Raw genomic sequence first — 26,927 nt, forward strand, 5'->3', positions numbered from 1 at the left:
AACGATGTCTCGTTGAGTTTAGCCCTAGGGTGTTGTTCCACCTCTGAAGGGGCCTGAGGAGTAGGAGAAGTGGCAGCAGCCAACATCCTCAGTAGTTGTAGAAGGACACCATAAGGTATCCTTGCTCCTATGCGGAAACGAGTCAGTAACTGAAAAATACTGTATGTCCGAGTGTGAGACAGTGTAGCAGACATTGTGACAGAATTGAGCATTATTCCTATGAAGGTTATGGGTCTGCTCTGGAACCAGATGACTTTTTGTGTCGTTCACAGTAAGGCCCAGCTTCTGCATGTGCTCCAGAACAATCTTGGTGTCGCATAGAGCATGCACTCTTGTTGGGGCGCAGAGAAGCCAATCGTCTAAATAGGGCAGAATCCTGCCCTTGGACCAAAGAGGAGACAGGGTTGCACTCATGCATCTCGTAAAAACACGAGGAGCCAGAGATAGCCTGAATGGCAGGACTCTGAACTGATAGACCTGACCCTGAAAACGAAATCAGGAATTTCCTGTGGTGGAGAGCAATGGGAACATGGAAGTAAGCATCCCTTAAGTCTACACTCACAAACCAGTCTCCTTTCACCACAGATCGAAGAACGTCGACTGTGCGTAACATCCGAAAGGGAAGACACTTCAGGAACACATTGAGGCGTCGCAGACCCAAAACTGGGAGAAAACCGCCATCCTTTTTTGGAACGAGGAAGTAAGTTGAGTAAAAAACGTTTCTTTGTTTGAGAAGGGGAACTTTCTCTATGGCTCCTTTCAACAACAGCGAACAAATTTCCATGGAAAGGGCCATTAATCTGGTTGAATCTTTGACGACTGTCGGAAGAATTCCTGAAAACCTTGGAGGCCGGTGTTGGAACTGCAGACTGTATCCCTTGTTCAGAGTCGTCAGAACCCAGGGATCGGATGTTGAATTTTCGTAGCAATGTCACAGCTTGGGAGGGCGAATCCTCGCGACTCAGGTAAGCTGCACATCGCTAAACCAACGACCTATCATAAGCGAGAAAGCGAAAGAGGCTGGGCATCGAGCTGCTGTGGTTTATATCCTCGCATCTCGGTCGACGTCATGACTTTCCTGTTATTTTTTCTCAACCTATCTGGCTGGCGCAGCGATTATCCACTAGTGCTTAGCACCGCCTCTGGTGGTCAGGAGGAATGAAACAGAACAGTAATTTTAAATTGTAATAATATTTCACAATATTACTGTTTTTATTGTATTATTAATCAAATTAATGCAGCTGTGGTGAGTATAAAAGACATCTGTCAAAAAATACATAAATCTTACTGACCCCAAACTTTTGAACAATAATGTAAATAAGGTGACGCTTGTGGTGCAAAAATTACACACTTCAGCTTTAAAAATTATGTATAATGTATATTAAGCTCTAATGTAAGCAAATGTGTAACACACAGTGTTGCAGTGCAGTTCATCTTTTTTTTTTTAAGAGCTGAAAGAAAGTGCAGGTTAAGCAAACGGCTGTTACTCACTCTGGCCAAAGGAGGGGGGATCCACTGATGAGCCCATCCAAGACAGGGCGGCAGAGGACTGTGGCGACTGCTCGTCTTCCTTGCAGTAATCTGCTAACCACGAAGTCTTGGTGGTGCTGTACTGCTCTGTGTGTCAGAACGTCAGGCCGCAGCAGAGTGTCAAAATGAACATACCACTCATAAATGTGGAAGCAAACAGTTAGAGAAAAGCATGGAGGCCTAAGAGTGTGTGTTTGACCCAGACTATGTACCCAGTAAGACAGAGGTGATGTTGACATCTAGCCTCTGCTTGGCTCGAACTCCAATCTTCAGGCGAGGAGGATGGAGCCGGCCTGCCGTCTGTCGCTGCCAATCCAGGAAACATGGCCAAGGCTCGATGAATGGCTCCCAGCCTATAGACCGGCAGACACAAATGTGTGCACTCATGAATGTACACAGAAATACATAGTGAAGAGTTTACACTCAGTTCACAATTAGCTCACAACTCAATACTTGAAAATGACCCATTCGTCTTCCGTGGATATGTGACATTAGTTAAAATGTCAAACAGAAATGGTAAATGTGTCAAGTTTTCTTTTTTAGTAATTTTGTTATGTGCTCTTCACATTTTTATTAGTAGTTATGTTTTATATTCTATTTATAGCCTACTCTAACTTTTATTGTACTTTATTTAGTTGCGAAGGCAGAATTAGTCATTTTCAGTTAAGGTTTACGTTTTCAACAAATTTTTAAATTGTATTTTATTTAAGCCTTATTTACCTGAAATTACCAAATTGTCATCTAACAGTCAAAGTAACAATCAAAACAAATGTAATTTAAGAACACTTAAATGTCCTCTTCAGCAAATCCTAAAATGAATATCCATTTTTCATACTGTACATAATGATATAATGTGTAAATTCACTTTAGCTTATATAACAATAGAATTGATTGATTTAGACAAAATAGTATTCAGTTTTAATATTATGTATTGTTATCAGCTATAGCTAGGGTGACCATACAGGCCATTTTTACGGGACACGTCCTTGCCAGGATTTCTATATGGCCTAATATATCCAGGTTTTGGCTGTTTGCATTGTGCAGGTCGATCGTTGTGTGACATTCATGAGATATGCTATAGAGAGCAGAGCAGTCGGCTCCTTATGTTTTCGAATCTCTCTCATGCCTACCTTGGTGTCTTTTTTTGATCGGTGCGCAGCGACACTTCAAGTCAAACAAACGAACAAACTTGTGCGCATATTTGCATCGCTTTTATCGTTCTCTGTAGATCTCACCTTCTCACGCGCAGCGCCACGATTGGTCGATTATGTAAAATACCTGCATGTTATTGGCCAAACTACTTTGGCTGTTTTAGGCAATATTCAAATCCTGGCCAGGACGTGTCCCGTAAAAATGGCCTGTATGGCCACCCTAGCTAAAGCATAAAAATAACTAATAGGCAGAATTTTTATAGCAGTGCATCCCTACTTTCCATGTATAAATTAGCTTAAGCATCCCCTTTCAATGTCTCAGATTTTAATTTAAACTCCATACTTCAAAATGAGATAGTCCTATAAAATGACTCTAAACCAGTAAGTTAAATGTTATTTGAACTGCAAAAAGGATTGTCTAACTTTTGAGAAGGTACTGAGATCCAGGGTGGCACACAATGCTGAGATCTTACCTGAGAACTCTCTGTTGTAATAATCTCCAGACAGAGTGAAACTAGCCTTGCCTTCCTGCATAGACCCAATCCTCTGGAGAACATAAAGACCTGCAATAGAGGAGAAAAGATGCTAAAGAACTTCCTGCCAACAGTATCTTTGATATTATGGAGTATCACAGTGTGCGGCCATACTCACGTGAGAAGGTGAGCTCTGCCAGAGGGACGTCACAGTCCAGGCAGTCATCGATGAAGCAGATACACACGCTCTCGGCCTTCACTTCCACTCCAGATAGGGGAGGAGCCGAGCGGCTACTGGAGTCTGAGTCGGTTCGGCTTCGGCCAGACATGCTCTCTGCGTTCTCTAACAGCCATGTGGCGGCTTGGTCCAACTGACCTGCAATTCAACACACACACACACGCGTATTTAGACAATGAATCACACAATTCACACGTGTGTTTTCTGCGATTTTAGTAAACAAGTGCACTGGTGTACCTTTACAGTGAATGAGTGCCCGTCTGCAGTCTTCCCTTTTGAACCCAAGATCCTGTAACCGTTTAAGCTGACCCTCTAAAATGAAATATTTTAAGAAACTTTAGCAAAGCTTTTTAAATAAAGTGATAGTTTCACCCAAAAATAAACAAATCTTCACAGATCTCTTTGAGATACTCATATAGAAACAATTTTTTTTTATCAGTTAACAAACCCAGTAAAGCCTCTGTCTTGAGCCTGAAGCTATCCTTTGATTTGGATGGGGTGTCTGTGCTGGCATTGGACCCTGAACTCTCAGCATCTGTGGCAGTGTCCAAAGGGCCAGTGGATCCTGTGGTAGGAATGGACTTAGCTATTGCCAGGAAAAGCAGCACATCATTGTAGGAAAGACGGATGTCTAGAGCTGGAAACTGGATCTGTGAGGAAAAAGAAAATCATAAATTGTGCACCTATAGTTCATCCTGACCTGTGGTTCAATTTAACTCAGTACTGACCTCCAAAAGAGGTGGAAAGTCCTCTATGTTAAAGGCATCAAGGAGTCCTGAACTGTTCTGGTACGTTGGGCTTCCACAGAGCTCCATTTGTACATTGACAGGATCAATGATAGACAAAGCTGTTTCCTGTTCACTCCCCAGTCGACAGGAGAATACCTAAACAGGGGAGGAAGAAAACATAAAAAAAATTTAAATCAGACAATCAAACCAACTACAACACTGCTTTCATTTATGGATACTGTAAAATCATGGATGTCCAGGGCATTACCTCAATTCCTGCTAAGCTGCCAGAGAAAGGTCTGTCCAGAAGTCGAGGCTTGTACGTAAGCACAGTAGTGCCTTTCAGAATGATAGCATTGGTGTCCAAACATGAAGAATCTTCAACGACCACAAACTCTGTCCCTAAAGGAAAAAAAGACAACAGAAATTAGACCATGCAAGTTCAGATATATAAACTGCCATCACATGATTATTAATTTTTATTCATGTAATAATATTTCACAATATTACTAGTTTTACTGTATTTTTTAATCAATAAATGCAATAAACGAGACTTTTCAAAAACATAAAATATTTAACTGCAGTGTATATACCCATTGTAGTGTATTTTTATATACAGTCAAACCAAAATTTGTTCAGACATCGTCAACATTTCTCACATTATCACAGTTTATTCACTATAGTTTAGAAAATGGTAATAAAATATGACAAGAACTCGGGAGTTAAAATGTGTCAGAACAAATTCATATTGATAATGTCAGATAACTTTAATAGAAAGGTATGTATTGAATTAGGTTGAATAGCTGTCAGTACACAATTAGATAATACCAATTTAGGTAAACCAATTACCAAGCAATGCTTAATTTTGATCAGTCTGTGGTATAAAAAAAGAGTTACATTAGCAATTAAAGAAAAAACACTTAAGCAAAACATAGTAAGGTGTCTGAATAATTTTTGATCCCAAATATTTATCAATTTTACAGGTAGTCCACTGTATGGAGAATTTGGGGGTATAATATGTCACAGGTTTACTTTATTTTGAAATCCTCACTTACATAAACTATTGTGTCCTGCACCCACTAGTAAAAAAATATTTATATAAAAAAAATTATATCTGGTGACTGAATAATTTTTGGTTTGACTGTAGCTTTTGAATTTTTGATCTAATCAAGAAAAGCACAGATCTAATTAAACAAATTTTATACATCACTATTGTAAAATTTGTGCGTCCAAAAATGTCAGGACTTTACAATACACAGTATTGTAAAGATGTTACCTGTCACATTGATTTTGACCTCCAGATGTTTATCTTGAGTGACTGGCACAGTGGATCGTTTAGTGACCACGCCGCTCTTGACTGTTTTGGGCATGACGGCTCCTGTGCCGCCTTGGTCGCTGCTGCCACTAGGCCAGCGCTGGTGGGTAGGTGCTGCTCCTTTTTCTGCAGGCATGTGCAGAAAGTCCCTCACCAGCTGTAGCCAATCAAAAATGAGGAAAACTCGCAGATTGTTTAAAACCACAGTGAAGCATGAGGAGTCCCGTGTAGATCTGTGAGAGAGAGAATATATGACAGAATAAGCATTTACTCTTTAGATGCATTTAAATGCTTTCAGTGGCGGCCCCAGACCTGTAATGTAGCTCCAGCTGCAGTGAGGCTCGGTTAGCACCGGTCCTGGATGGCTGGAGAACACAATCAAACTCATTGCGTTTCCCTTCTGTGGGTCCACTGCTCCCAGTGAATCGCGTGTCATGTGCCAGGAGTGAATGAGACACCAGATTCACAGACTTGGAGCTATTAGAGAAACTCTCAAACAGGAGCTTCGATTTCATAAAGTCAAACCTTTTAGGAGTAAAAGAGTAAGCACATTAGTTATCCCTATGGTCTATAAAAACAGTGCAAATAAATAAAACATATCAAACAAAGAAGTACCTGGCCAAGGAGCGGTTATGGCCTGTGGATTTAGGGTTGTCCAGTAACTCCAGACTGACGTCCTTCATGTCCACCAGAAGAGACAGGGATGTGTACACATCACCACTTAACACGGTCTGCAAGATGATACTTGTATTATTACATTGTTAATGGCCTAGAAAGCCTGGAAATCTTTAAAAATAACTAAAACTTTTGCCTTTAGTACAGATAAGACTGTTTAAGAGGGGAGAGGAAGCGATGGGGGAAGAATAAAGAAATTAGCTATTCAGTTGTCAGCAATAAGGCCATTTTTTATTTTTCTTGTTAATCACAGTTTCATTGTGATTGAAACCCTTATTGATAGTGGTAATTTTGCATTTTTATTAACTGTTGTTCTGAAAGCTAAAAGTCACTATAAATGCCTGTTATAATTACAATTAATACATTGTCAAAGGTCTGCAAGCCTGTAAATTACTTTTTAATAAATTCTCCATAATTTATATTATATCAGTGGTCAGTGATATTTTTAAAATAAAGGGTCATTTCTTTTAACAGGGTTCGTACAGAAGTTGCAAAATGAAATTCCAGGACTTCCAAGGACTTTAAGCACAAATGTTTTGGTTTTCAAGGACTAAAATCAGAGATCTCACTTATCAAAGAATACTGTTATTATCTTTCAAATTATAATACATAAACTAATAAAACAATGGTACAAATTAAGTACAGCTCAAGCAAAGCATGCAGTGACTATGGCCACTTTAACATTTAAAACTATACTACGGCAAAGTACACTTTCCTATTATTTTATGAATACATGATTGACCTGAAGAATAAAAGCTATATCATACACTTATAGACGCTAGGGGTGTGACAATAAACTCATAAAATAAGACAAAATACAGAGACTTGGTTCACTAGAATGAGAGAATATTTTAATACTACTTTTAAGAAATTTTCAATTGCAAAACATTTGTCTTTTAATCACAAAACAATGAAGTTGTATTTTGAAATGCTATAACTGATCTAGGGCCATAACTAGCAATTATTTTGGTAATCAAGAAATCTTCTGATTATTTTGACAATTGAGTAATCTGATAACTTTTAGTAATAAAAATAAACCTAAGTGAAAAAGAGGCTTTAATATGATTATTTATATATAAACTAACGATGAGGCAATCGTAATTGGTTCAAATAAAGTATCAAATCCAAGTAATTACATGGTTTTATTGAACAAAACTGTTAAAATGCATAATGTAATATGCCTAATTGCCTATATATAATATGAATATACCAACTTAAGTACATTATGTATTATAACAAATTCCTGCAGAGGGCGCCAATGTTTCAATTTCAAGCATTATTCAATGACGTTTAAATCCATTTAACACAAGCAAACTCAGAGCGACTTTTATTTTGAAATCGCGATGTACAACAAATCCAGCCCGATCTCACGGCAATTCGTACATATTTTACGAGGTGGCTAATTCGTACGAATGTGAATGACCTACACCTAACCCCGCCCCTAAACCTACCATCACTGGGGTTTAGACAGTGACAGGGTTTAGAGTGAGGTCATATGAATTCGTACGAATTAGCCATCTCGTAAAATACGTACGAATTGCCGTTAGATAGCGTTGAACAAATCGCATGTTTAGAAATGTGTTGATGTATTCTCCTGTGTTGGCATAGGTTTGTAAATGATTTACATTACAAATCTGCACAGATAACACGCACTGTTTTCCCAGATGAACGTTAAGCAACCCAAACGCCAGCATATGCTGAGGAAGAGTTTGTGGACTGAGCTGCTGCGATGGAGACACGTTTCACGCTTGTAAATGATAACAGTGCAACACAAAGCACGTCAGAATTTATATGCGTTCCCAAATTAAACCCAAACGAACCACACATGCAATAAAAGACAGAGCAATATAATGCAAGCTGAAATATCGCAAGATCTCATGCGCTCCCAAAGGCCGGGAGAAATGATCATAATTAACAAACGCAGCATTGTTAATTTTGCGTGAAAATGTTGTTTTTAATAAAAAACTAATATGAACACTAATTTCATGTATACTGCCTTTTAAAATTTCAAGTACTTTTAAAGTACCTTTTCATAAATATGGCTGTTTTCAAGGGTTTTCCAGGACTTAAATTTCAAAAAGTCAAAATCAAGTACTTCAAGCACTTCAAGCACCTTGTACGAACCCTGTTTTAAATGGTGGCAATATACCAAAAGTGTTCCCACTGCAAAAAGAGCATCAGCATAGCTGCTGTAATAAGCTTACATAGGTGCTGGGGTCTTGGAGATTGTAAGGTCTGAGGAACTCCTCCACAGGCTCTCCCAGGTTGTGCTCCAAGAGTCCGCGGATCAGCTGATACCTCTCCAGGTCTAGGGAGCAGTGGACAGAAGACAGGCTGCCATGGATGGACATATCCGGGACAGCATGACTTAGTTCCCTAAGACAAGGTGGAAATGAAACGCGTTCAAAACAAAGACAAATAAAACCTAAACTGGGAGTAATGTTTGAATAAGGCAGAAAAGCTTAAGAGACATAAGGATAGCTGACTGACTTGTCAAGGTTGCGCTCTACTTTCAGCTTTAGATGGCAGCGCTCCTTTAGCAGCCTCTCTCCACTCCTGCGCACTGCGTAAGATGGAAAGATCAAGTCTGTTTCCAGATGCTTTCCAACACTGTCCCATGGCTCACAGGGCAGCCGCTCTGCTGCAAATATGTCCATCTCCTGAAGGTCCAGAGCTATACAGTCCAGGAGACATACATGGTCTTCTGTAACAAAAGGGCATGTCAGTTACCAAAAGAGTTCAGGCAGATATAAACATACAGAAGGGTCCAAAGAATTAGTCCACCAGTAAAAATGCTTTTATTACAACACTTTGGGATCAGTTGCACCCTATTTGTATCACCACAATAAAGCACATCTCAGATTCTGGGTACTGACCTGGATTCAATGGCACATCTGCTTCCGGGATGCATTCGAGGCCGGGCTGGGGTCTGCCCAGGGTAAATCCAGAAGTTGTGCTGGAACTTGAAGACTTTTTATCACTAGTCTTTCCAGCATCCGAGGCAGACTGGGCATCCTTCACTCGATCCTTCAGGAATTATTATTATGTTAATAAACAGCCAAAGAGAGATCACTTTAAAATTGCAACCAAAATATGAATTGTTATTTATAAAAAGCAGTATAGAAATTTAATTGGAAACAAGATTAAAACATTACGATTTAAAAGATACTAACAAAAGTGTGAGCTTAGTTCAGAGTGCACTGCAGCCAAAAGACTGACATAGAAAACAGTGTTCGCATCAATTCCACCATATTTCACTCATGTAGGATAATTACTTTAAATTCACAAATACATTGCTAATCTTCAAAGACATGCATGGCTCACTTTTAATATAAAATAAAGGTATAGTTCACCCAGAAATGAAAATTCATTATTTACATAATGTCAATAATGTTTGCATAGATCTTTGCCATACAAATGCAAATAAATAAATAAATAAATAAAAGTCAGCATACATAAAATGTACAAGTGAGTAAATAATGAAATAGTTGTCATTTTGGGTGATAATTACATTAAATTTCACTGAATTGGAAATTCAAATGGAATTTACTCAATGTGAAACTCCTTGCATAAGTCATGAAAAAAGAAAAGAGAGAAGGGACATCATCATATTACCAAATAAAAAACACACATCAGATTAGCATTCCCTAATACCTTATAATGTGAGGGATCCTTGTATGAATTAGCATGCAAAATCAAATTCTTCAAACACAAACAATAAGATGAATGTTAATGTTCATAAAATGTTGTTGTTAATTTGGGTCTCATATTCACACAAACTGTAGACAACCACACAGGGATTAAATTAAAGGTGAATTCATACTAATATAATTTTTCTATACTAAAAAACTGTGACCCTTTACCATGCAGAGTAAAGAATGGGACTACATCCATGAAGCACTTTCCTCAATGCTTGTTTGAGAAATTAAATTTATGCTATCAACCCTCAATGCGTTTCCCCGCACCCAAGTCTTTTCACATTATGAAATCATTCTCAGATTGCAGCAAACCGACAGTAAAATGCTCCTTAAATGCATCCCACATGTGCAGAGTGGTTGTGTAGTGTGTATATGGTGATGGTAGGACTCACCAGAGAAGGGAAAAAGGTATGTGCCATTGTAAGTTTCTCTACCTTATCTCTGAGAGAGAAGGTGCCATGAGTGCCAGCAGGCAGGAAGCGGTTACGCACTCGGAGTTGGCCCAGGTTGGCCACTATGAGGCGTTCAGAGCGGGAGCTCTCTGGGATCAAGAGGACAGGAGCACCTGCCTCAATGTCCAGCAGCACACGAGCAGCTCGCTGTGGGCGCTCATGCACCTGTAGGGTAGAAGGTGAATTAAAACAATCCCCTTTAAAGATCACTGCAATGTCATGACGGCCTAGAATTAATCTCACTACATGTCCGAATAAAGTCATATATTTTTAAATGTTGATTTAAAAAAGTGATTATATTAAGTGAAAGTGATTATATTAAGGTAAACAACATGACAGTGTTTTACATTTTCTGTTCATCATGTGTAGACAAACTCAGTACAAAGTCGTTCATTTGACTTCAAAGCTAAAAGCTTGTTTTCAGTTAGCATTCTAACATCTTAGCACAGCCCTAACTGGTTTGAAAAGCACAACATTTTGATTAGCTATATCAAGAATGTACAAAAACCATATTGTCTAACAAACCCAGAACAAAACAATTATCTGTGAAAGCAAAAAAAAAAAAATCTAATTTGACCTACACATCTGGACATTTCAAAACACTTCAAAGAAAACCAACCCATTTACAAGATAACATTGATGTAAGATTAATTAATCAAATCAACAAAAACCTGTTAAGTAAATGCAAATTGGTAATGCAAAGCAGAAAAAGGACTGAGAGCAAGACACGAGAATGTCCTAATAGGTAACTGCTGATTCTCTACCCTGTAGGTATATAAGAGGGGATTAGAGCCAGGACAGACAGCTCAGTGTCCAGCCTCATCACCAGTGTCTCCAGTTTGAAGGAAATGGGTGTTGACAACTCGTATAACTCTATTTTGTCTCTGCAGGGAAGGATTGAGTACATACAGCTGATTACCCAAATGGTTATCTGAGCAGCAATGGCTGGTCTGTTTTCCCTGGGATACATGCATCATTTACACTAGGTTATACAAAGCAGACACAAGGATAGGCCAAATAAAATTTAAGTATGCTATCTCAACTTTTCAATTTATTCGGTCTAAAGTTTTCAACTGAACAAACAGAATTAAAATGGGCCCTTACAGCCTGACCCTCAACGGCTGCTCTTTGCCTGCCCAGAACATCCTGTAGCTGTGTGAAGTGCTGGATGAAGGCCACCACCTCAGCCTGGAAGCGCTGGGTATGGACATACTGTACTGAGGCCATCTGAAGAGACACCTTCATATCATATTCCCGCTGCAAACAGTGGTCAGGTTCACCATACCTAGAGATAGAGGCAATGTCAAAATTAAATGTGTCAAAATGTGGAACTGTATGTAATATGCATGAATAAAATGACAGACAAAAGGAAGAAAATACTTGTGTATGTCATAGACAAGGGCATCTCCACCGTGTGTTGTGAATCGCTCTCTGTATAGATGCCCGTGGGGTGTCAAATCACTCAATGACAAACTTCCCAGACTTCCTTGCAATGCCAGATCTCCATCTAAAGTAGTGGTGTGCATAAAACATACGTTTTCAGAAAAAGCTTTTTTCAGATTTTAACAAATATTATTATAATTATACACACCAATCATTTCCATATGCGTAAACAGTTTAGAGACACTAGCTTTAGCAAGCTCGTTGGATTTCTTCCTTAGTACCAGTGATAAAGAGTGAACCTGTTGAGGAAGTACAAACGTCATTTTCACAAGTCAAGTTTATATTGTCCATAATTTTTTTTTAATGTAAGGAAAAATATGTTGTTTATTATATATTATTTTTAAAACATTTATTAATTGATATAATTATTATAATTTCTGGCATTATTTCTACTGTACCTTTAAATCCAGCTTTGTATTGACCCTTTCCTCAATCTCTGTATACAAATCTCCCAGATCATTGAGGGTACTATTTTCCAGTGAGTGTTCAGGTGTAGGCTGAGGTGTGGTGGTAGGCACTTTCACAGCATGGTTATTAGCAGTAGAGCCGATGCCAAAGAAGTCTAGAATCATTACCCAGGTTTGCAGTGTGATGAGAATATCAAGGCAGTTGAAGTCCACATCCACACTACGGCCAATACTGCCATATCGTGTCTTAAACTCTGGGTGCCGCCTATCAACCATTAGCACGTTGATATGTACCAAAGAATCATCAAAGTCTGGCCGTGAGTGTGGAGACGGAGTATGGCGAGATGGAGATGGAGGAGGGGTACTGGGGCACTCTGCATCCTTCTTGTTCTTCCGACTGGATGCAGATGGTGTACTGGGGTGCCTTTGATAGAATTGGAAAACATTCTGTGCCTCTTCAAATTGTGCTGGAAGAGAACGGGGCATTTCTGTGGATAGAACATTGGATGTTGTTGGGCAAGATTGTGACAGGTATTCTTTTGGACTGAAGGTGGAGGGCTTTGGAGCACCTCTGGACACCATGAGGTGTTTGTACTTTGATTCAGGGTTTTGCTCTAGCAGGTCTTCCATTAACAAGGAGTGAAGGGTTAGTTGGATGGAGACTGAATGGGGATGATCTTTGGTGAAGTCCCCCTCCAGGTCTTGAAAGCGCAGACTGACCAACCCTTGACATCCCTGGCTAAGGTCTCCGCTCAATTGCACTTGCAGCTCAGAGACCCGAAAGATGGCCCTCACTTGGGTAAAAGAGGGAGGTTGGAGAGGGGGGCTCTCATTTTGCAGTGGACGTGTTGCTGAAAGGGATGACGACAATGCGGAGTAAGAAAGGCCAACATGAGGAGGGTCACGAGCAAAGAGTCCACCTTGCAGGTCAGGGAAGCGATGTGGTTTAGTGGAGGAAGGCGTGGGAGGTGGTGGTGTGGGGGGCTGACTGGGCGTTACTCTCTGATCTTCAATGAAGGAGAGATTATCGAGAGTCTGAAGGACCTGCTCATACACAGGCTTACACAGACACACCTGACAGAAAATATGACTATTTAAAAACATGGAATTTATAAATGATAAAGAGACAACGTATGCATTTGTGTAGTGCTTTACCTGAATAGCGTCAACAAATCTGCCTTCCACTTTCATTAGCCCAGTTCTCTGGTTAGGTTCTTCACTTGAGAAGTTAAAGTGCAAGTTTTCATCAACAGGGAATTTCTCAACAGTGAGCTGGATGGTGGCATCTTTTAGAATATGAAATGCTGAAAGAAGAAGACGTAGAGATGTAGATGTGCCTTGAAAGGACTTCAATATAAAGAAGGGGGAAAAGCTTCATGAATTCATCAAATTTTATTTCCAACTAACCTTTTCCTCGGCTCAAGTAGTCGAAGAAGTCATGTCGCGTAAATTGTGTCTCGTTCAGATTAATGTTGCCACCATGAGAAGGTGAGGGTCCAGAGGTGGCGTTGCTGTTAAGTTGTGCTCCTTTTCTTAAAACCAAGTTGCTTGTGTTGACTGAATAGAGTCTTATATCTTTCACTTTAACCTGCAGTTTCTCCCCTTCTGAGTCATGCCCTGTAACAAAGTTTTGAATTCTTATGCTCCCTAAATGTCCTACAAGCAACTCAGGGTGACCAGGTTTTCTAGGAATAGACACAACTGGGGATTCTATACTGACATCTAGAGTCAGCTTGACCATAAAAGAATCCAAGCCTGGTTCCTTTTCAGGGACACAGAAATAGTCTTCCTCAAATGGGTCAAGTGTCCAGTTACACTGACTCTGCCTCCTAGATCTTCTGTGTGGGTTCTCAAAGAGAGACACCATACCACTGTACTCTGCTGTTTTCGTTGCCAATACAGTAGAGACCTTTGTAGCTGCAGTTTTCAGCAAAGACCGGAAGTTGTCTTCTACTTCATTTGCTGATAAACTGAGCTCTTTCAGGAACTTTGCTGAGTGGTTATAGTGTAAAGATGCCATATGAAGTTGGAGGGAGCATTCTCCCTGAGATTTTTCCATAAAACGGAAACTTAAAGCTTCAGAGGGAGCCATGCCAGCATTGGAAAAAAATGCCACACCATCTGTAGAGGAGCTGTCTTCTACACTTCCAATACTGACCACAAACTGACTTGTGCCACCTTCCTGAGTCAAGTCTACGAGCTGAATGCATCCTAGAGAACCATTGACATCCAATCGACTTCCCATTGAAACATTGACTTTTGTGCCATTTATACAGGCAGTAGCAATTTTCACGCCTTTTTTCTCACCTCCTAAAACAGTCCCGGTGGTAACTGTTCGTAAAAGCAGCAAGTTTAACCTGTGAATTTCAACAGTTAACTCCTTATTCTGGACATAAGTGGACTGAAAGGTCTCCTCGTTCTCTTCTCCATTAGGCAGTGGTGGTAGCTGTTGTGCTGGAGAGATTTCATCTTTGGGGAAAGATTGCTGAAGGAATTTTAAAAGCTCTACTATGGTTTCAGGGTTAAGGATGATATCCAGGTTGTTGACCTGCATGGAGGTGACCTGAAGAGAGCTGTCCAAGTTCATAGACGGGCAGTCTGAGCTGACAAACTGGTATTCCAACTTAATGAGTGCCTCCTGGTCTCTCAGGGGAGAGCCCCGTGGAGATGCCTTGTCAAAATCAAGATCTGCGGAGTCCCTGTGCAGACCTGGCAGTTCTGGAGATTTACCGTCTGGTGAGACAGGTGAAGTGGGCTGGCTCTCTCTCAGACTTCCAGTAGGAACATCAAAACTTAAGTGTTTATGAGATGCAACAAGAAGATCAAAGTCAGAGCCATACGTCTGCAATGTGTCCACAAGGTAGAGCCCATGGACTGTGAGGGAAACCATGGCATCATAAGGTCGTTTTACAAAATGTGCATTTGTTCCAAATACTTTCAGAACAGATATATACCGGCCTCCACTTTCAATGCCAAGTTGCATGTAATTGATGTTAAACTCTACAAGGAGAAGTCTAGATTCCACAAGCACTTCTCTAGTATGTTGCTCAAGTGTCATCACACTCTTGGTAAGATTTTTATCAGAACTCTGGAGCTTCCAATCACTATCTTCCCTCTGAAAGATCTTCTCATGACGAAGTATAAGAGGGTCAGGGGATTTGAGGTTCTCCCCCTGTCTGTCACCTCCATCTGCCCCTGAATTACCAAGTCTAGCCAGGCAGCTTCTCAGGGCAGTCATCTTCTCCAGGTTGATGTGCACTTTAAGGTCTGGTAGTGTTCCTGAGAGAACAGCCCCTGGAAACTGAGGGTCTGATGTGTATCGTAGTCTTTGCTCTAGCTGCAGTAGGACATTGAATTTCTCCACCACATGAGTGGGGCCCACTTCACTGTCCTGTAGATGCTTCCAGTTGTCTTTATAGTGACCAACCATGATCTGGAGGTCATTGAAAGACAAGGAGTACTTCTCATATAGGTTTTTACTGACAATTTGGGCACCTTCTGTTGACTTAAGGCTGGTAATATCAAAGGGCCTCTCTTGACCTTTGACATCCACCTCTTTCTCTGGAGGTGGAGTACCAGGAGGTGTTGCTAATGGTGTCTGGAATTCTTCATCACTTTCTCCTTCTGTCTGAGAGGTCTTAGGATTTGTTTTATGATCTTCTGTGGGAGGACAAATAAAAATGTCACAAGTTGCCATCAACTGCAATAAATTCAGAATGTATGGAAAGGCTACAGCAGAAAATTTGATTTGACCAGAACCAGTTACCTTGGGAATTAGTAAGAAGAATTCGCCCAAGGTCTACCACAACTAGCATGGGGTCTTCAGACTGAAAATCATCTGGGAAGATGACTTGAGGAGCACATATATCTAATTTCATAGTCCAATGTTTACTGTTCTCCTGTGAAAGAAAAACCACAGCAGAATTATTACTTAATATCTAATTGAGACTGTAACTGATTGCAATTAAATAAAGTCCTCTCTTACAATGAACTCTCCAACTAGCAGCTGATCAATGGTTTGTCTGATTTCTGCCTTGGTTTGCATCTTCAGCTTGTTGTATTGCCTCCTGGCTGCTTCAGCCACTCTCAGCTCCAACTCAGACTGATATCCAAAACCTGAAAAATGTGATATAAACCATAATGAACTGATATTTCACAAAACCAATTCAAACTAATTTAAGATGGATGCTTATCCTGCGCACCCGAGGTGTGAACCCTTCCTTTGTAGAAAAACTCAGCCACTTTCTTGATAGCCTGAGGGTTATAAATGATATTGAGAGGACTGGTATTGACCTCCAGTCTCCTCTCAAATTTGCTCCTTATTGGATTACGTTCATAAATCATCTCAAAGACAGGCGGTGCTGATGATTCCACATCGGAAGCTGAAAAGACAAAATAAGAAGTTCTTAATCAGCCCTCATAGACATTTATTTGTATTTTCATACAACAGATATATGCTTTAATTTATTACTCACATAGATTGCTCATTTCTGTGCAGTTAGTCTGGCCAAAAGGCTGACTGATAGCAACAGCAACCTTGTCCTTAAAATATAGAAAAGTTATGAAATAAATTATTATAGTTATATTTCTGTCACAGATATTTTCAGCACATGCAGATTACTGTTCAATGGCAACAACTAAATTTAAATGTGAGAAAAAAAACGAACTGGTTTTGGTGAAACAAGGACAGGAAAGATGGAGCCCTGGGTAGTGAGATCACGAAGAAACAGCCCACCAAGTTTCACTGTGAGTAATGAAGACTCTGAGCGAGGAAGAGACTCGACTCCGATCTTCACACCTGTGAAGCAAAATTAAAAATCAACCTTCAAAATTGATTCTAAACCATTGAGACTATTGCAATAAGTAAATATATATATATATATATTTATATATATATTATATAAAACCTGAAAACTCTAGCTGAATAACCCCGCTCTCATTCAAAAGAGGTTTCATATTGTCTTGATGGTACAGAGTGACAGCTGCTTTCTCAAGGATAAAGTCCAACCGAGCAAAGAGATGATCCCTTCTTGTAAAGGTATTCAGTGTTTGTGAATCCTCCAAAGGATCAAAGAGATCATCTGTCTCAGCTGTTTGGAGGAGAGAAGGAACTTGATACATGGTGCATAATACTATGAAAATGTTCTATATAAATGTAATTTATTACAAACAGATATTTGTAAGAAATTAGTACCTGCGGAAATTATTTAAAAATCATCATTACAAATCCTTTTTCCAGGTAACATTGATGGAAGACTCACCAAGAATTTCCCACTGGGCAGTGCCAGGTAGAAGGTCATCTGAAACTGGTTGTCCATCTGGCCCTCTTTCACTTCCCCCATACCAGCCACCCCAGCCTGGGAACCAAGACTGCAGATACTGTATCATGCCAGAACTCCCACTTTTAGGTATAGAGCCTGAGGGAGAGGAGGCTGGGGTCTCATTTATCATAGGCTCTCGTAGACTCTAAATGGATATGAGGGATGAATAAAATACATGATTAATTAGTGTTAAGTGAGACTGGATTTAACAAATGTATGGACAGTGATTATATTGATAATACATTTTTTTTTTATTATTTCTTCAATATTAGGCTACACAATATCAGCCATGACGTTCAACTCTGACATTTTCAACTGTGCCACTAAATTAAGTCATCTCAGCTTGCCTCTGCAATTTCCTCATGTTTGCGGAAGGAGACATAAACAGTGTCCCGGAGAATCTGCAACTCCTCCAGTGTTTGTTCATCTTCGATCCTCTCTAACGCACACTATTGGTGCGAGAGACACAGATTACAAATTAAGATTTCAAACTTAAGAACCACTTATGCAAAGGTGAATAGAGACACTGTGGCAATCTAACTCTTTAATCCTGTAAATCCATAATTCTTACCTCCTCCTGTGGACTCAAAGTAATGCCCTTAAGCCTCTGGATATACAGACTAGTGTAGAGTTTGGCATCACGCGCCCTGTGCAGTGCAAAGTCCCAGTTTCCCTGCCTGCGCTGTTCTCTGGCCTCATTCAGGTTGGCATTAATGGCAAACATCCACCACTGTCGACAGCTTCAACCATTGTGAAACAAAATGTTTTTCAGGTTTTAATCAACATGACCTATTAAGAGGTTTTTAAAGCTTATTTCAAAACATATTTAGGCTTGTTTGTAATAGAAAAAAAGAAATCTCATTACTTTCCAGAAATGGGATGTCTTGGTCTCCACTTCCGAAAAAGCATTTCCCTTTCTCGTCGGTCCAGTTCTTTAAGGAATGCCATCATCTGCTGATACTGAACCTGTAAACAAGCATCAATTTAAAACATAAATGTGAGTTACACAGTAAAAACAAAACTAAAAGAAGTTTCACATGTAGTATTTTTGGTAACACTTTAGAACACTTATTCACTATATAGAAAACACTTATTCACTATTAACTATGACTTTTCCCTCAATAAATTCCTAATTTGCTGCTTATTAATAGTTAGGGATGTTGAATAAGGTCATGTAGAATAAGGCATTAATTTGTGCATAATTACTACTAACAGATGGCTAATATTCTAGTTAAGAGACCCTAAAATAAAGTGTTACCGCATATTTTAAATTAACCAATCAGAGTTTTGTTAAAGTCACCCAGAAAAGGAAACAGTTACAAGTAACTACTTTTGATTGATGTTCACATTGAAGCAGATATAAAAGGGGACATCATCGCACAAATCAATCAAACAACAAAAAGTGCTCAAGTTTACATGTAATGTCGGGCCAATATTCCTTGGAGTGCCAGAAAACAGCCTAAAAGAAAAGGTCCACATATGGGACCTAAAAAAAAAAAAAAAAAAAAAAAAAAAAATGTTACCTGTGACAGACGAAGTGAGAGGGGTTCCAATTGCACTTGGCCCTCAATGCGAGGTGTGTTACGAGATCGTAGCGGCTCTTTAGAGGCATTCCTCCTCACCAGCACAGAGGCACATACTGGCTCAAATATATACTGATACTCACGGCTCTGAATATATTTACTCATCATCTCCTGTAACAGATAATTGATCGAGAAAAAGTTCATAAGAACCACTAGCCTTTGTGCTATTGAGTGTCCTTACATTATAAAAAATCAACCTGTAAGTCTGTTGAGGGTAGATCTCCAAGCATGGTGCACTCCGTGTCCCAGTACACACTGAATTCACCAATTTCCAGTTCTTTCTGACGAATAAGCTTCTGAGCCTGTGAATGAAGAGTTTACTTTTCATGTTCCAACATGTAAAGACAGAGCCACTTCATGAAGATACCAAATAATATGGATTACTCACTGGTTCTTTAGAGCAGTTCTGTGCAGATACATTCTTGATACAAACACCAAAGGCATATGGCTTCTCAGGGTTGGAGAAATCATCTTCAAATCGTAAGTGGACACCTTGAATTTTCAACTAATGACATATACAGAATAGCAAAATGAATACTTATTTCTGAAATTAAACTATAACAACAGCAGAGTGCACGGAAAGAAGTAACTATGACAATACTGAAAATTACCTCTATATTCTCAACTATTCTAGTCACAACAGACGCTGTGGCAGAGTACCAGTAAGATTCTCCTTTCTGCTCACATTCACTCTGATAAAATACAAAACAATTATTAAAAACACACATAATTGAATTGTGCATTTTATATATAAAAAGTTCAAAGTGATTCATAGATCACAGCACAAAAAGCAAGCATTAAAAACAACAGTGAAATATTAATATAAATAAAATAAATACAATTTAAAGCTTCATTAAAAAGAAATCTTTAGAACTGTGAGTGCTTGATCTAATTTTAATCATTTCAATAGCAAAAATTTGTATTTTTAAAGCATAGTGGCTAAAATAGATAAATAAATAATCAGCATTAGAAAACAAATCAAATAGCATGGAACAGACAAATAAATAACTTACAGTCAATGTATATGTGCACTAGTACACAAGTAAAATATGAAAAACATCAGCATTTAACTACTTAAATTCAATGACATTTTGTAACATCCTGTACCTTCCACTTGTCCTCTAGTGCCTTGAGCAGCTGTTTCTTCTGCTCTCTTTCAGCTTCTCTTTCTCGCACCTCATCATATTCCTGTGGGAGGGCAGGGCCAATAATCAGGTTCAGCTGGGACATGCAGATGACCCATGGGTCACTGTGCGGCCGATAAAAAGGAATCTGGAGGGTGATCTTCCCAATGACACCTGAAAAAAAAAAACACAGAATTTTGCATGCACACCAGTGTTCAAAAGTTTTTAAATTTTTGGAAGACATCTCTTATGCTCATTTACTTGATTAAACTATAGTAAAAACAGTATTATTGTTAAAGATTTTTACAATTTAAAATAACCCAATTATCTATTTTGAATATATATATTTTGCAGAAATTTCAGCAGCCATTACTTCAGTCTTCAGTGTCACATAATCCTTAGGAAATCATGCTGATTTGCTGCTCCAGAAACATTAATTATGGTAAAATCTTTAGTATAGGGACTAATTCTCATTATTAACTAGTTGCTTATTAGCATGCCTATTATTAACATATTGGCTGTTTATTGGTTCTTATAAAGCGCATATTCTGCATGACCATATAATCTTGCATAATACCTAAACTTAACAACTACCTTACTAATTATTAATTAGAAGTTTATTGAGGCAAAAGTCATAGTTAATGGTTTTCTAATGGCAAGAATTGGACCTTAAAATAAAGTGTGACCATTATTATCGATGTTGATAATAGTTGTGCTAAATATTTTGTGTAAACTGTGATACCGTTTTTTTTAGGATTGTTTACTGAATAAAAAGTTCAAAAGGCTTTTGTCTTCTTTTGTCACATTATTAATATATTTTCTGTCATTTTTGATCAATGTATTGCATCTTGCTGAACAAAAGTATCAAACCTTACTGATACAAACTTTTGAACAGTAGTGTAATATTTAATAATATTTATGTCTATTAATACCATTGACAAACTGATAATTCCTAAATCTAAGAATAAAAAAACATGTTCTCAAATATCATCGTCACAGCAGAAGAATATCCATATAATCCTGTTCTGACATACTTCTGCTGTGCTTGAGTTTCCTTAATACCCACAATTAAGATCACAAGATGCAAATACCTAACCCTTAGCTAGCATATACGATGTTTGTGCAAAGACACCCAATATAAGCATCCAATTTAGGTTTAAAGATGCACTAAGATTAATGCCTAAAACATAAAAATTACTTAAAATGGAATACAAACACAACATCAATACTCCACTTATCACTGGCCAAGGAAAAGCTAATTTACTCAAAATAAGGTTAGTCCATGTCACATGCTGGGATAACATAAGTCATGACCAGCTGAATAACTGCTCACTTTATCTTGAAAAGCCTCTCTATAAACAGACACTTTTATTTTGTTGTTTAATAAATTAATAAGCAGGGTATTTCCATAAGGGCACGCTTACATGTGTAGTATAAAGTCCAAGGTGACTGTCACATCAGCCAGCAAAACAAACAAATTACTTACTGAATCTCTAACTGGTTACAGCCCAAAAGGCTGGACTACCACTAACCTGCTTTAACCTCAAAGGGCAGATCAAATCCTCGGAGAGCATCTTTTCTTAGTGGGAGGTTCTCCAACTCCACTGCCCCTGGATCAAAACAAAATGCATGCTTCACAAAATGACTACACAACACAGACACAGTAAGCTCCAATTAGCACAGAATAAAACAAATGTATTCAATACCTTTGAGAAGAGCAATAGAGAGCTGGTCAGTGTTAAGGTTGCTCACATATTTGCCCAGATATGTGTTGAGCACCCAGGCAACAAGTCCCTCCAACATTATAAGAAGGGAAGGGAAGAGTGCACTGGGATTAGTCAGTTAAAGTAAATCCTAGCAGGCGATGAACTTCACAGTTAGCGTTCACTCCAGTCATCTGAAGTCTGAGGAGTCAAAGAAACACAAACAAAACACAAAGTTTATCGCAGTGCTCCTAAATCAGTGGTTCTCAACCTTTTTGACTTGAAGGCCCCCTATTGCCATCAACAATATTTGAAGGCCCCTTGACTTATCTAAGTTGTTCGTGATTTATTGGATAAAGATAAAGGACTTTTTACACAATAAAATATTTTTGAGCTTGGAATGGAAAAATGAAAATTCATTACAAAAATGCCCATGGAGTTATAAGATTTTATTAATTTACATGACTTTTCCAGGTCTAGAAATCACACCTAAAATTGTTTAGTTGTTGAGGGAGTGAAAAAAAGAAAAAAGAAATGCCTTTTCTTTTAGCTGTTTTTTATTATTTTTTATTATACTTCATTGGACAGGTACAAAACTTATGACAAAAAAAAAAAAAAAAAAGTCTAAAAAAAATTGTGGACATTAGAAATAGCTAACTGGTCTTTACAAATAAATTATCACACTTGTGATCTTCATTGTCAAAAATGACCAAACAAAAAAATACAGATTATTATTTTGGGCCTACAATCTACAGAACAGCCATAATGAAGTAGCATTTCATGTCTAAATATATATCCAAATGTGAATCTAATAAAAGTAATTACACCATGGTATTACATATAATTTTCTTTATTTCTCCCACCGGATGGAACCAATCTGCCTTACATGGATTGAATTTTAAATACCTGCTATATTTTTTTTTATTTAAACACTGTATAAATTGAAAATAATCTAATTATTTACATTATTTAATATTATACATGATGAATGTTGTGTAGTATCATGAAATGCCATCAAACTACAAAATTACAAAGAATAAATATTATAAAAAATAAATATAATATCTATAGGTCGTTATGAAAAATTCACACTAATTGTCCTCTGAGTGTTTTGAACACACAGAATCACAACTCTGACTCCTAAGCAAATAATATCAGGAGTTTAATGCTTGCTTTGTCTAATTTGAAATCATCTTGAGGCCAGGACGTTTCGTGAGGCCCCCTAGTGGACCCTGGACCCTGGCTCCCTGGTTTAGAAACACTATCCTAAATTATTTGCCACACTAAAACAAACAGACTAAGACCAATATAAGAGATTTTTCTGAATATCTGCCAGACAATTTCCACAGTTTGCACAGCAAAAACGTGGGAGTCAGTCACTTTAAATGCATCTTTTCCTATTCAATGAAAGTGAAAGTGAGGCTTTCATTTAGCAACTCATGATAGTGAGTCAACAATGACAGAAAATTCGTTTTTAAGTGAACTAACTATGCAGAAAACTTACCATTGTTTTGAGACCGTCTGCTCCTCGGTCAACCGCAGTCTATGATCATTTCAGTCCAAATTAAGTTAAAATCTCCACTGTCCAAGCCAAGCAAAGTCCTCCTCGCTGGCTAAAAAGAAAGTAAAATATCTCCTTTCTTTTTAAAGACCCTTACATAAGACACCGCAGCTGACAACCACAAACGAAAACAAACTACTGTTTGTGACGAACAAAACAGCACGGCTCTCTGTGACTCAAAGGTAGGGACACCGGGGCAGCGCTAGCATGTGCGCTCGTCCTTTAGCATTGCGCGACAACTGCCTGCCAACTTTAAGACATGAAACACAACTGGACAGAGTAACCGGTCACAGTCCGTAATCTAGTTCTGTGTTGGTCCGAGTCTCTTGTGAAATGCGCCCTGACCTGTAGACACAGTTTATCATGGGTCCTCTGCGCTCATCTCTCAACTTCCAACATGTCAAACTGAATTCATGAAACGCTTCCTGGAACCTGCGACGCTTCCGGTCACGTGCCAAAACAAAGCGATTTCTACCTACGTCATTGGGGTAAATGGTCGCCATGTGACATCTAGCGTTTGGAGGTCGGTTTAATAACACATTAATTACCGATGGGCTATTTTTTCTGTGATGGCGCAAATATGGAATCTTGAGAAATTAGACACAGTAACAAATCGCGAGACGATATCAGATCGACCTATTATTATTATGCGCAGTCATATCATTTTCTATGGGTGCAGTTCCTGTTTCCTACATATGGGGGCGGAAGAGTGGCGAGTAAAGTGGCGGCAGTGCTAGTCAACTTCATCAAGTTGGCCAAATGACAACATTTCGAGGTAAGAATAATTTATCTACCATTTAAATATAATCGATTTACTATGTCGTATTATATTCGATTACTAGATTCATACAAAAATACAGTTTAACTTAAGACTTCAAATTTTCTTCAAAAAATCCATAAAACTGCTTTCAAAATTGGTCCATTTCACAATTAAATCCACAAACACTAGCAATAAAAATATTTATAATGTATTTAATATTAATAAAATACATGTATAATATGATTCATGATTTAATAGAACACACACACATATATAGATAGATAGATAGATAGATAGATAGATAGATAGATAGATAGATAGATAGATGATAGATAGATAAAATAATGCATGTCAGGCTTAGCCTATGTGATGGATACAGTACAACAATAATAATAAATTTTTATATGGTGTAAAATTATGTTGATGATGAACAACTTTGAATTTACATTTACTGGTTAATCGAGTTGGTTTAAAGGAACTTTTTATTGAACTCAAATTATTATTATTCTTTACCTCTCGATCATACTGCCTAGTTTATAACGCTCACACGCAATAATTTATACAAATGTATTATTAATTGCACTGTGCTGGGTTATTATATTTAATAATCATTATATCTATCTCATTTATCTCTGTCAAGCAGCAACGTGATTATGCATCTCTAATTACTAAACTTTACTACAGCGATCCCACGAATTCATTAGATCTGACAAAATGCACTAAGCGATGTAATCCATGCAGACCCTATATCCAGTGTAATCCCTACGCCGTGCCAGGACTTCCAGAGGCCGTAGGGGTTGTTGTCCCATTTCAGGAGGCAAGTAGACATGAGAACTGTTTGCCATATATATCTTGAGATGAAATACACCACTCTTCTGCTGAGCACATACAATAACAATAATCCTAGCACATGTTGAGCTCTGCACCCCCCTGACTGGTCGTGTGTGACCACATAATCCCAGCCTGCCTACAATAGCATAGAAGGCCATCTGTTCAGCTCATAGCCCTTTAAAACTCCACATCTGGACACTGGAGTGGGGGCAGTGCTCATACTCTTCTTTCAGTCTATAGCTCTTTTTTCTCCCCTCCCTCCTGGAGTTCACAATTGAGATTACATATTCTGTCACTCTGTATTTTGCTTAACATGATCATGCATTATAGAGATTCTTGCCATCACATACTAGTCTTTAAGCATAAATATCTCTTTTGAAGGTTAAAAATATACATACAGCTGTATAACTTAACCTGAATATAACTGTCTGTAACCAAACCAGTGGCTCCCAGCTAGTTTTGCTTCAAAATCAGGTTTTTACTTTGGATATCAAATGGTAGTTTTCACAAAACCCATATGTCAAAAAATACATTTCAAAATAGATTTAAAATGTACACTAAATATATATGTTGTAAACTGCCGTTTAAGAAATATATATTTTTAGATTGTTTAAACTTTCTTTTGCTAAAAATGTAATGTACATCAAGAGGCAAGAAAAGATATTTCTAATTTCAGAATATATTTTGGGTAAATGCAAAAAATAAAAATCCCCAATGTATTTATATATTAATGAAATATGTAAAAAAAAAAAATAATTTGAAATGTATACAAATATTTCTATGTAAATAAATGTTATAATCAATTTTTTGTGTTTTAATATATTAATTTTCTTTATTTTTGATATCTGGAAATACATCTGTTTTATGGGAAGTACATATAATTATCATTAAAATCAACCACTGAAATGGAATAATATTGCCATGAGCAGCACAGGATTTGGGACCTGTCCTCGTTGGCTGGTAATTTATCTATTCTACCAAGTCACATGTAGCCTACCAAGATGCATAAATTAGTCAGAGTTTTATGCTTTAAACAAGCGTGCATTTAAATGCATGCTTATATCGCTAATTGTATTCTATTATCTACATATTTCTCTGATCAAAAAAGCCACAGCTCCAAATCATTATAACGCAGCAGATATATATATATATATATATATATATATATATATATATATATATACCTATTAGTGCTGTCAAATGATTAATCGCACCCAAAATAAAAGTTTTTGTTTACATGATAGCTATAGGTATGTGTGTGTACTGTGTATATTTATTATTATGTATAAATAAATACGCATACATACAGCATATATTTTGAAAATATGTAGGCTACATGTTTTACATGTAGGCCTATATATTTATGTAAGGAATAATTTACTTCTGTTTTGGTGCTGTTTTTCTGGCGGCTGCATGCGGCGCTACTGGGGATGCCTGTGCCGGCGGACGTAGGTTGCCGGCCTGGCGGCTGCACTGTTCCAGGGTTGGTCCGGGGGGGCTTGGGGTTCTGGGGGCGCTCTGCCTCCCGGTTGGGGTTACGGCTGGGCCTGGGGGGCTTGGGTCCTGGTTGGTGTGCCGCCGGGAGCATGGGTTGGTGCATGCGCTTGGGCCCGGCCCTGGTGTGGGGTTCTTCGACACATCGGTGCCTCCGCGGGGGGGATCCAATAGAGGCAGGGAAAACGGGCTTAACCTGGGTGTCTTATTGTCTTATGTAGTCTGGGAGTTGAATGAGTGATGGGGTGGGGTAGTTTTTCCTCTGCTGTGGGGTCTGGTGGGCCGCCCCGGGCTGCCATGGGCCCTGGTCTGGATGGGCCTGGGCCCCCCGCCCTGGGCAGATTTGGGGTAATGGGGGTGCCTATGGGGGTCAGCGGGGGAGCTGGCTCCAAAGGGGGGGGGGGTATTTTGCCCCCTCTGATGCTTTCCTCCCCATCCCT

The 26,927-nt window shown here is 38.6% G+C and overlaps 1 protein-coding gene across 2 annotated transcripts in view; it reads right to left on the bottom strand.

Moving 5' to 3' along the window:
* LOC306860634 (intermembrane lipid transfer protein VPS13D-like) overlaps positions 1 to 23,836 on the bottom strand; it is a 48,472-nt gene extending 24,636 nt beyond the window's left edge. For both annotated transcript variants that reach the window (XM_079402433.1, XM_079402432.1), the window contains exons 1-39: positions 23,346 to 23,836; positions 21,845 to 22,042; positions 21,671 to 21,748; positions 20,122 to 20,312; positions 19,626 to 19,706; positions 19,403 to 19,519; positions 19,212 to 19,316; positions 18,955 to 19,125; positions 18,297 to 18,397; positions 18,003 to 18,171; positions 17,779 to 17,880; positions 17,372 to 17,576; positions 17,018 to 17,200; positions 16,778 to 16,908; positions 16,586 to 16,652; positions 16,313 to 16,492; positions 16,096 to 16,226; positions 15,877 to 16,009; positions 13,518 to 15,770; positions 13,266 to 13,414; positions 12,102 to 13,184; positions 11,852 to 11,942; positions 11,641 to 11,767; positions 11,365 to 11,545; positions 10,243 to 10,425; positions 8,987 to 9,137; positions 8,601 to 8,814; positions 8,315 to 8,486; positions 6,051 to 6,166; positions 5,748 to 5,960; positions 5,397 to 5,668; positions 4,389 to 4,522; positions 4,121 to 4,276; positions 3,841 to 4,042; positions 3,630 to 3,704; positions 3,333 to 3,530; positions 3,155 to 3,244; positions 1,743 to 1,883; positions 1,492 to 1,617 (exon numbers count right to left, since the gene is read on the bottom strand). In XM_079402433.1, coding sequence (XP_079258559.1) covers positions 1,492 to 1,617; positions 1,743 to 1,883; positions 3,155 to 3,244; positions 3,333 to 3,530; positions 3,630 to 3,704; positions 3,841 to 4,042; positions 4,121 to 4,276; positions 4,389 to 4,522; positions 5,397 to 5,668; positions 5,748 to 5,960; positions 6,051 to 6,166; positions 8,315 to 8,486; positions 8,601 to 8,814; positions 8,987 to 9,137; positions 10,243 to 10,425; positions 11,365 to 11,545; positions 11,641 to 11,767; positions 11,852 to 11,942; positions 12,102 to 13,184; positions 13,266 to 13,414; positions 13,518 to 15,770; positions 15,877 to 16,009; positions 16,096 to 16,226; positions 16,313 to 16,492; positions 16,586 to 16,652; positions 16,778 to 16,908; positions 17,018 to 17,200; positions 17,372 to 17,576; positions 17,779 to 17,880; positions 18,003 to 18,171; positions 18,297 to 18,397; positions 18,955 to 19,125; positions 19,212 to 19,316; positions 19,403 to 19,519; positions 19,626 to 19,706; positions 20,122 to 20,312; positions 21,671 to 21,748; positions 21,845 to 21,941 — 8,569 coding nt within the window. In that variant the 5' untranslated portion in view covers positions 21,942 to 22,042; positions 23,346 to 23,836. The remainder of the gene's footprint in view (positions 1 to 1,491; positions 1,618 to 1,742; positions 1,884 to 3,154; positions 3,245 to 3,332; positions 3,531 to 3,629; positions 3,705 to 3,840; positions 4,043 to 4,120; positions 4,277 to 4,388; positions 4,523 to 5,396; positions 5,669 to 5,747; positions 5,961 to 6,050; positions 6,167 to 8,314; positions 8,487 to 8,600; positions 8,815 to 8,986; positions 9,138 to 10,242; positions 10,426 to 11,364; positions 11,546 to 11,640; positions 11,768 to 11,851; positions 11,943 to 12,101; positions 13,185 to 13,265; positions 13,415 to 13,517; positions 15,771 to 15,876; positions 16,010 to 16,095; positions 16,227 to 16,312; positions 16,493 to 16,585; positions 16,653 to 16,777; positions 16,909 to 17,017; positions 17,201 to 17,371; positions 17,577 to 17,778; positions 17,881 to 18,002; positions 18,172 to 18,296; positions 18,398 to 18,954; positions 19,126 to 19,211; positions 19,317 to 19,402; positions 19,520 to 19,625; positions 19,707 to 20,121; positions 20,313 to 21,670; positions 21,749 to 21,844; positions 22,043 to 23,345) is intronic.
* Between the last annotated feature and the right edge of the window lie 3,091 nt (positions 23,837 to 26,927).

The sequence above is a fragment of the Barbus barbus genome (assembly GCF_936440315.1).
Source record: "Barbus barbus genome assembly, chromosome: 41".
In the NCBI taxonomy this organism is placed as follows: Eukaryota; Metazoa; Chordata; class Actinopteri; order Cypriniformes; family Cyprinidae; genus Barbus; species Barbus barbus.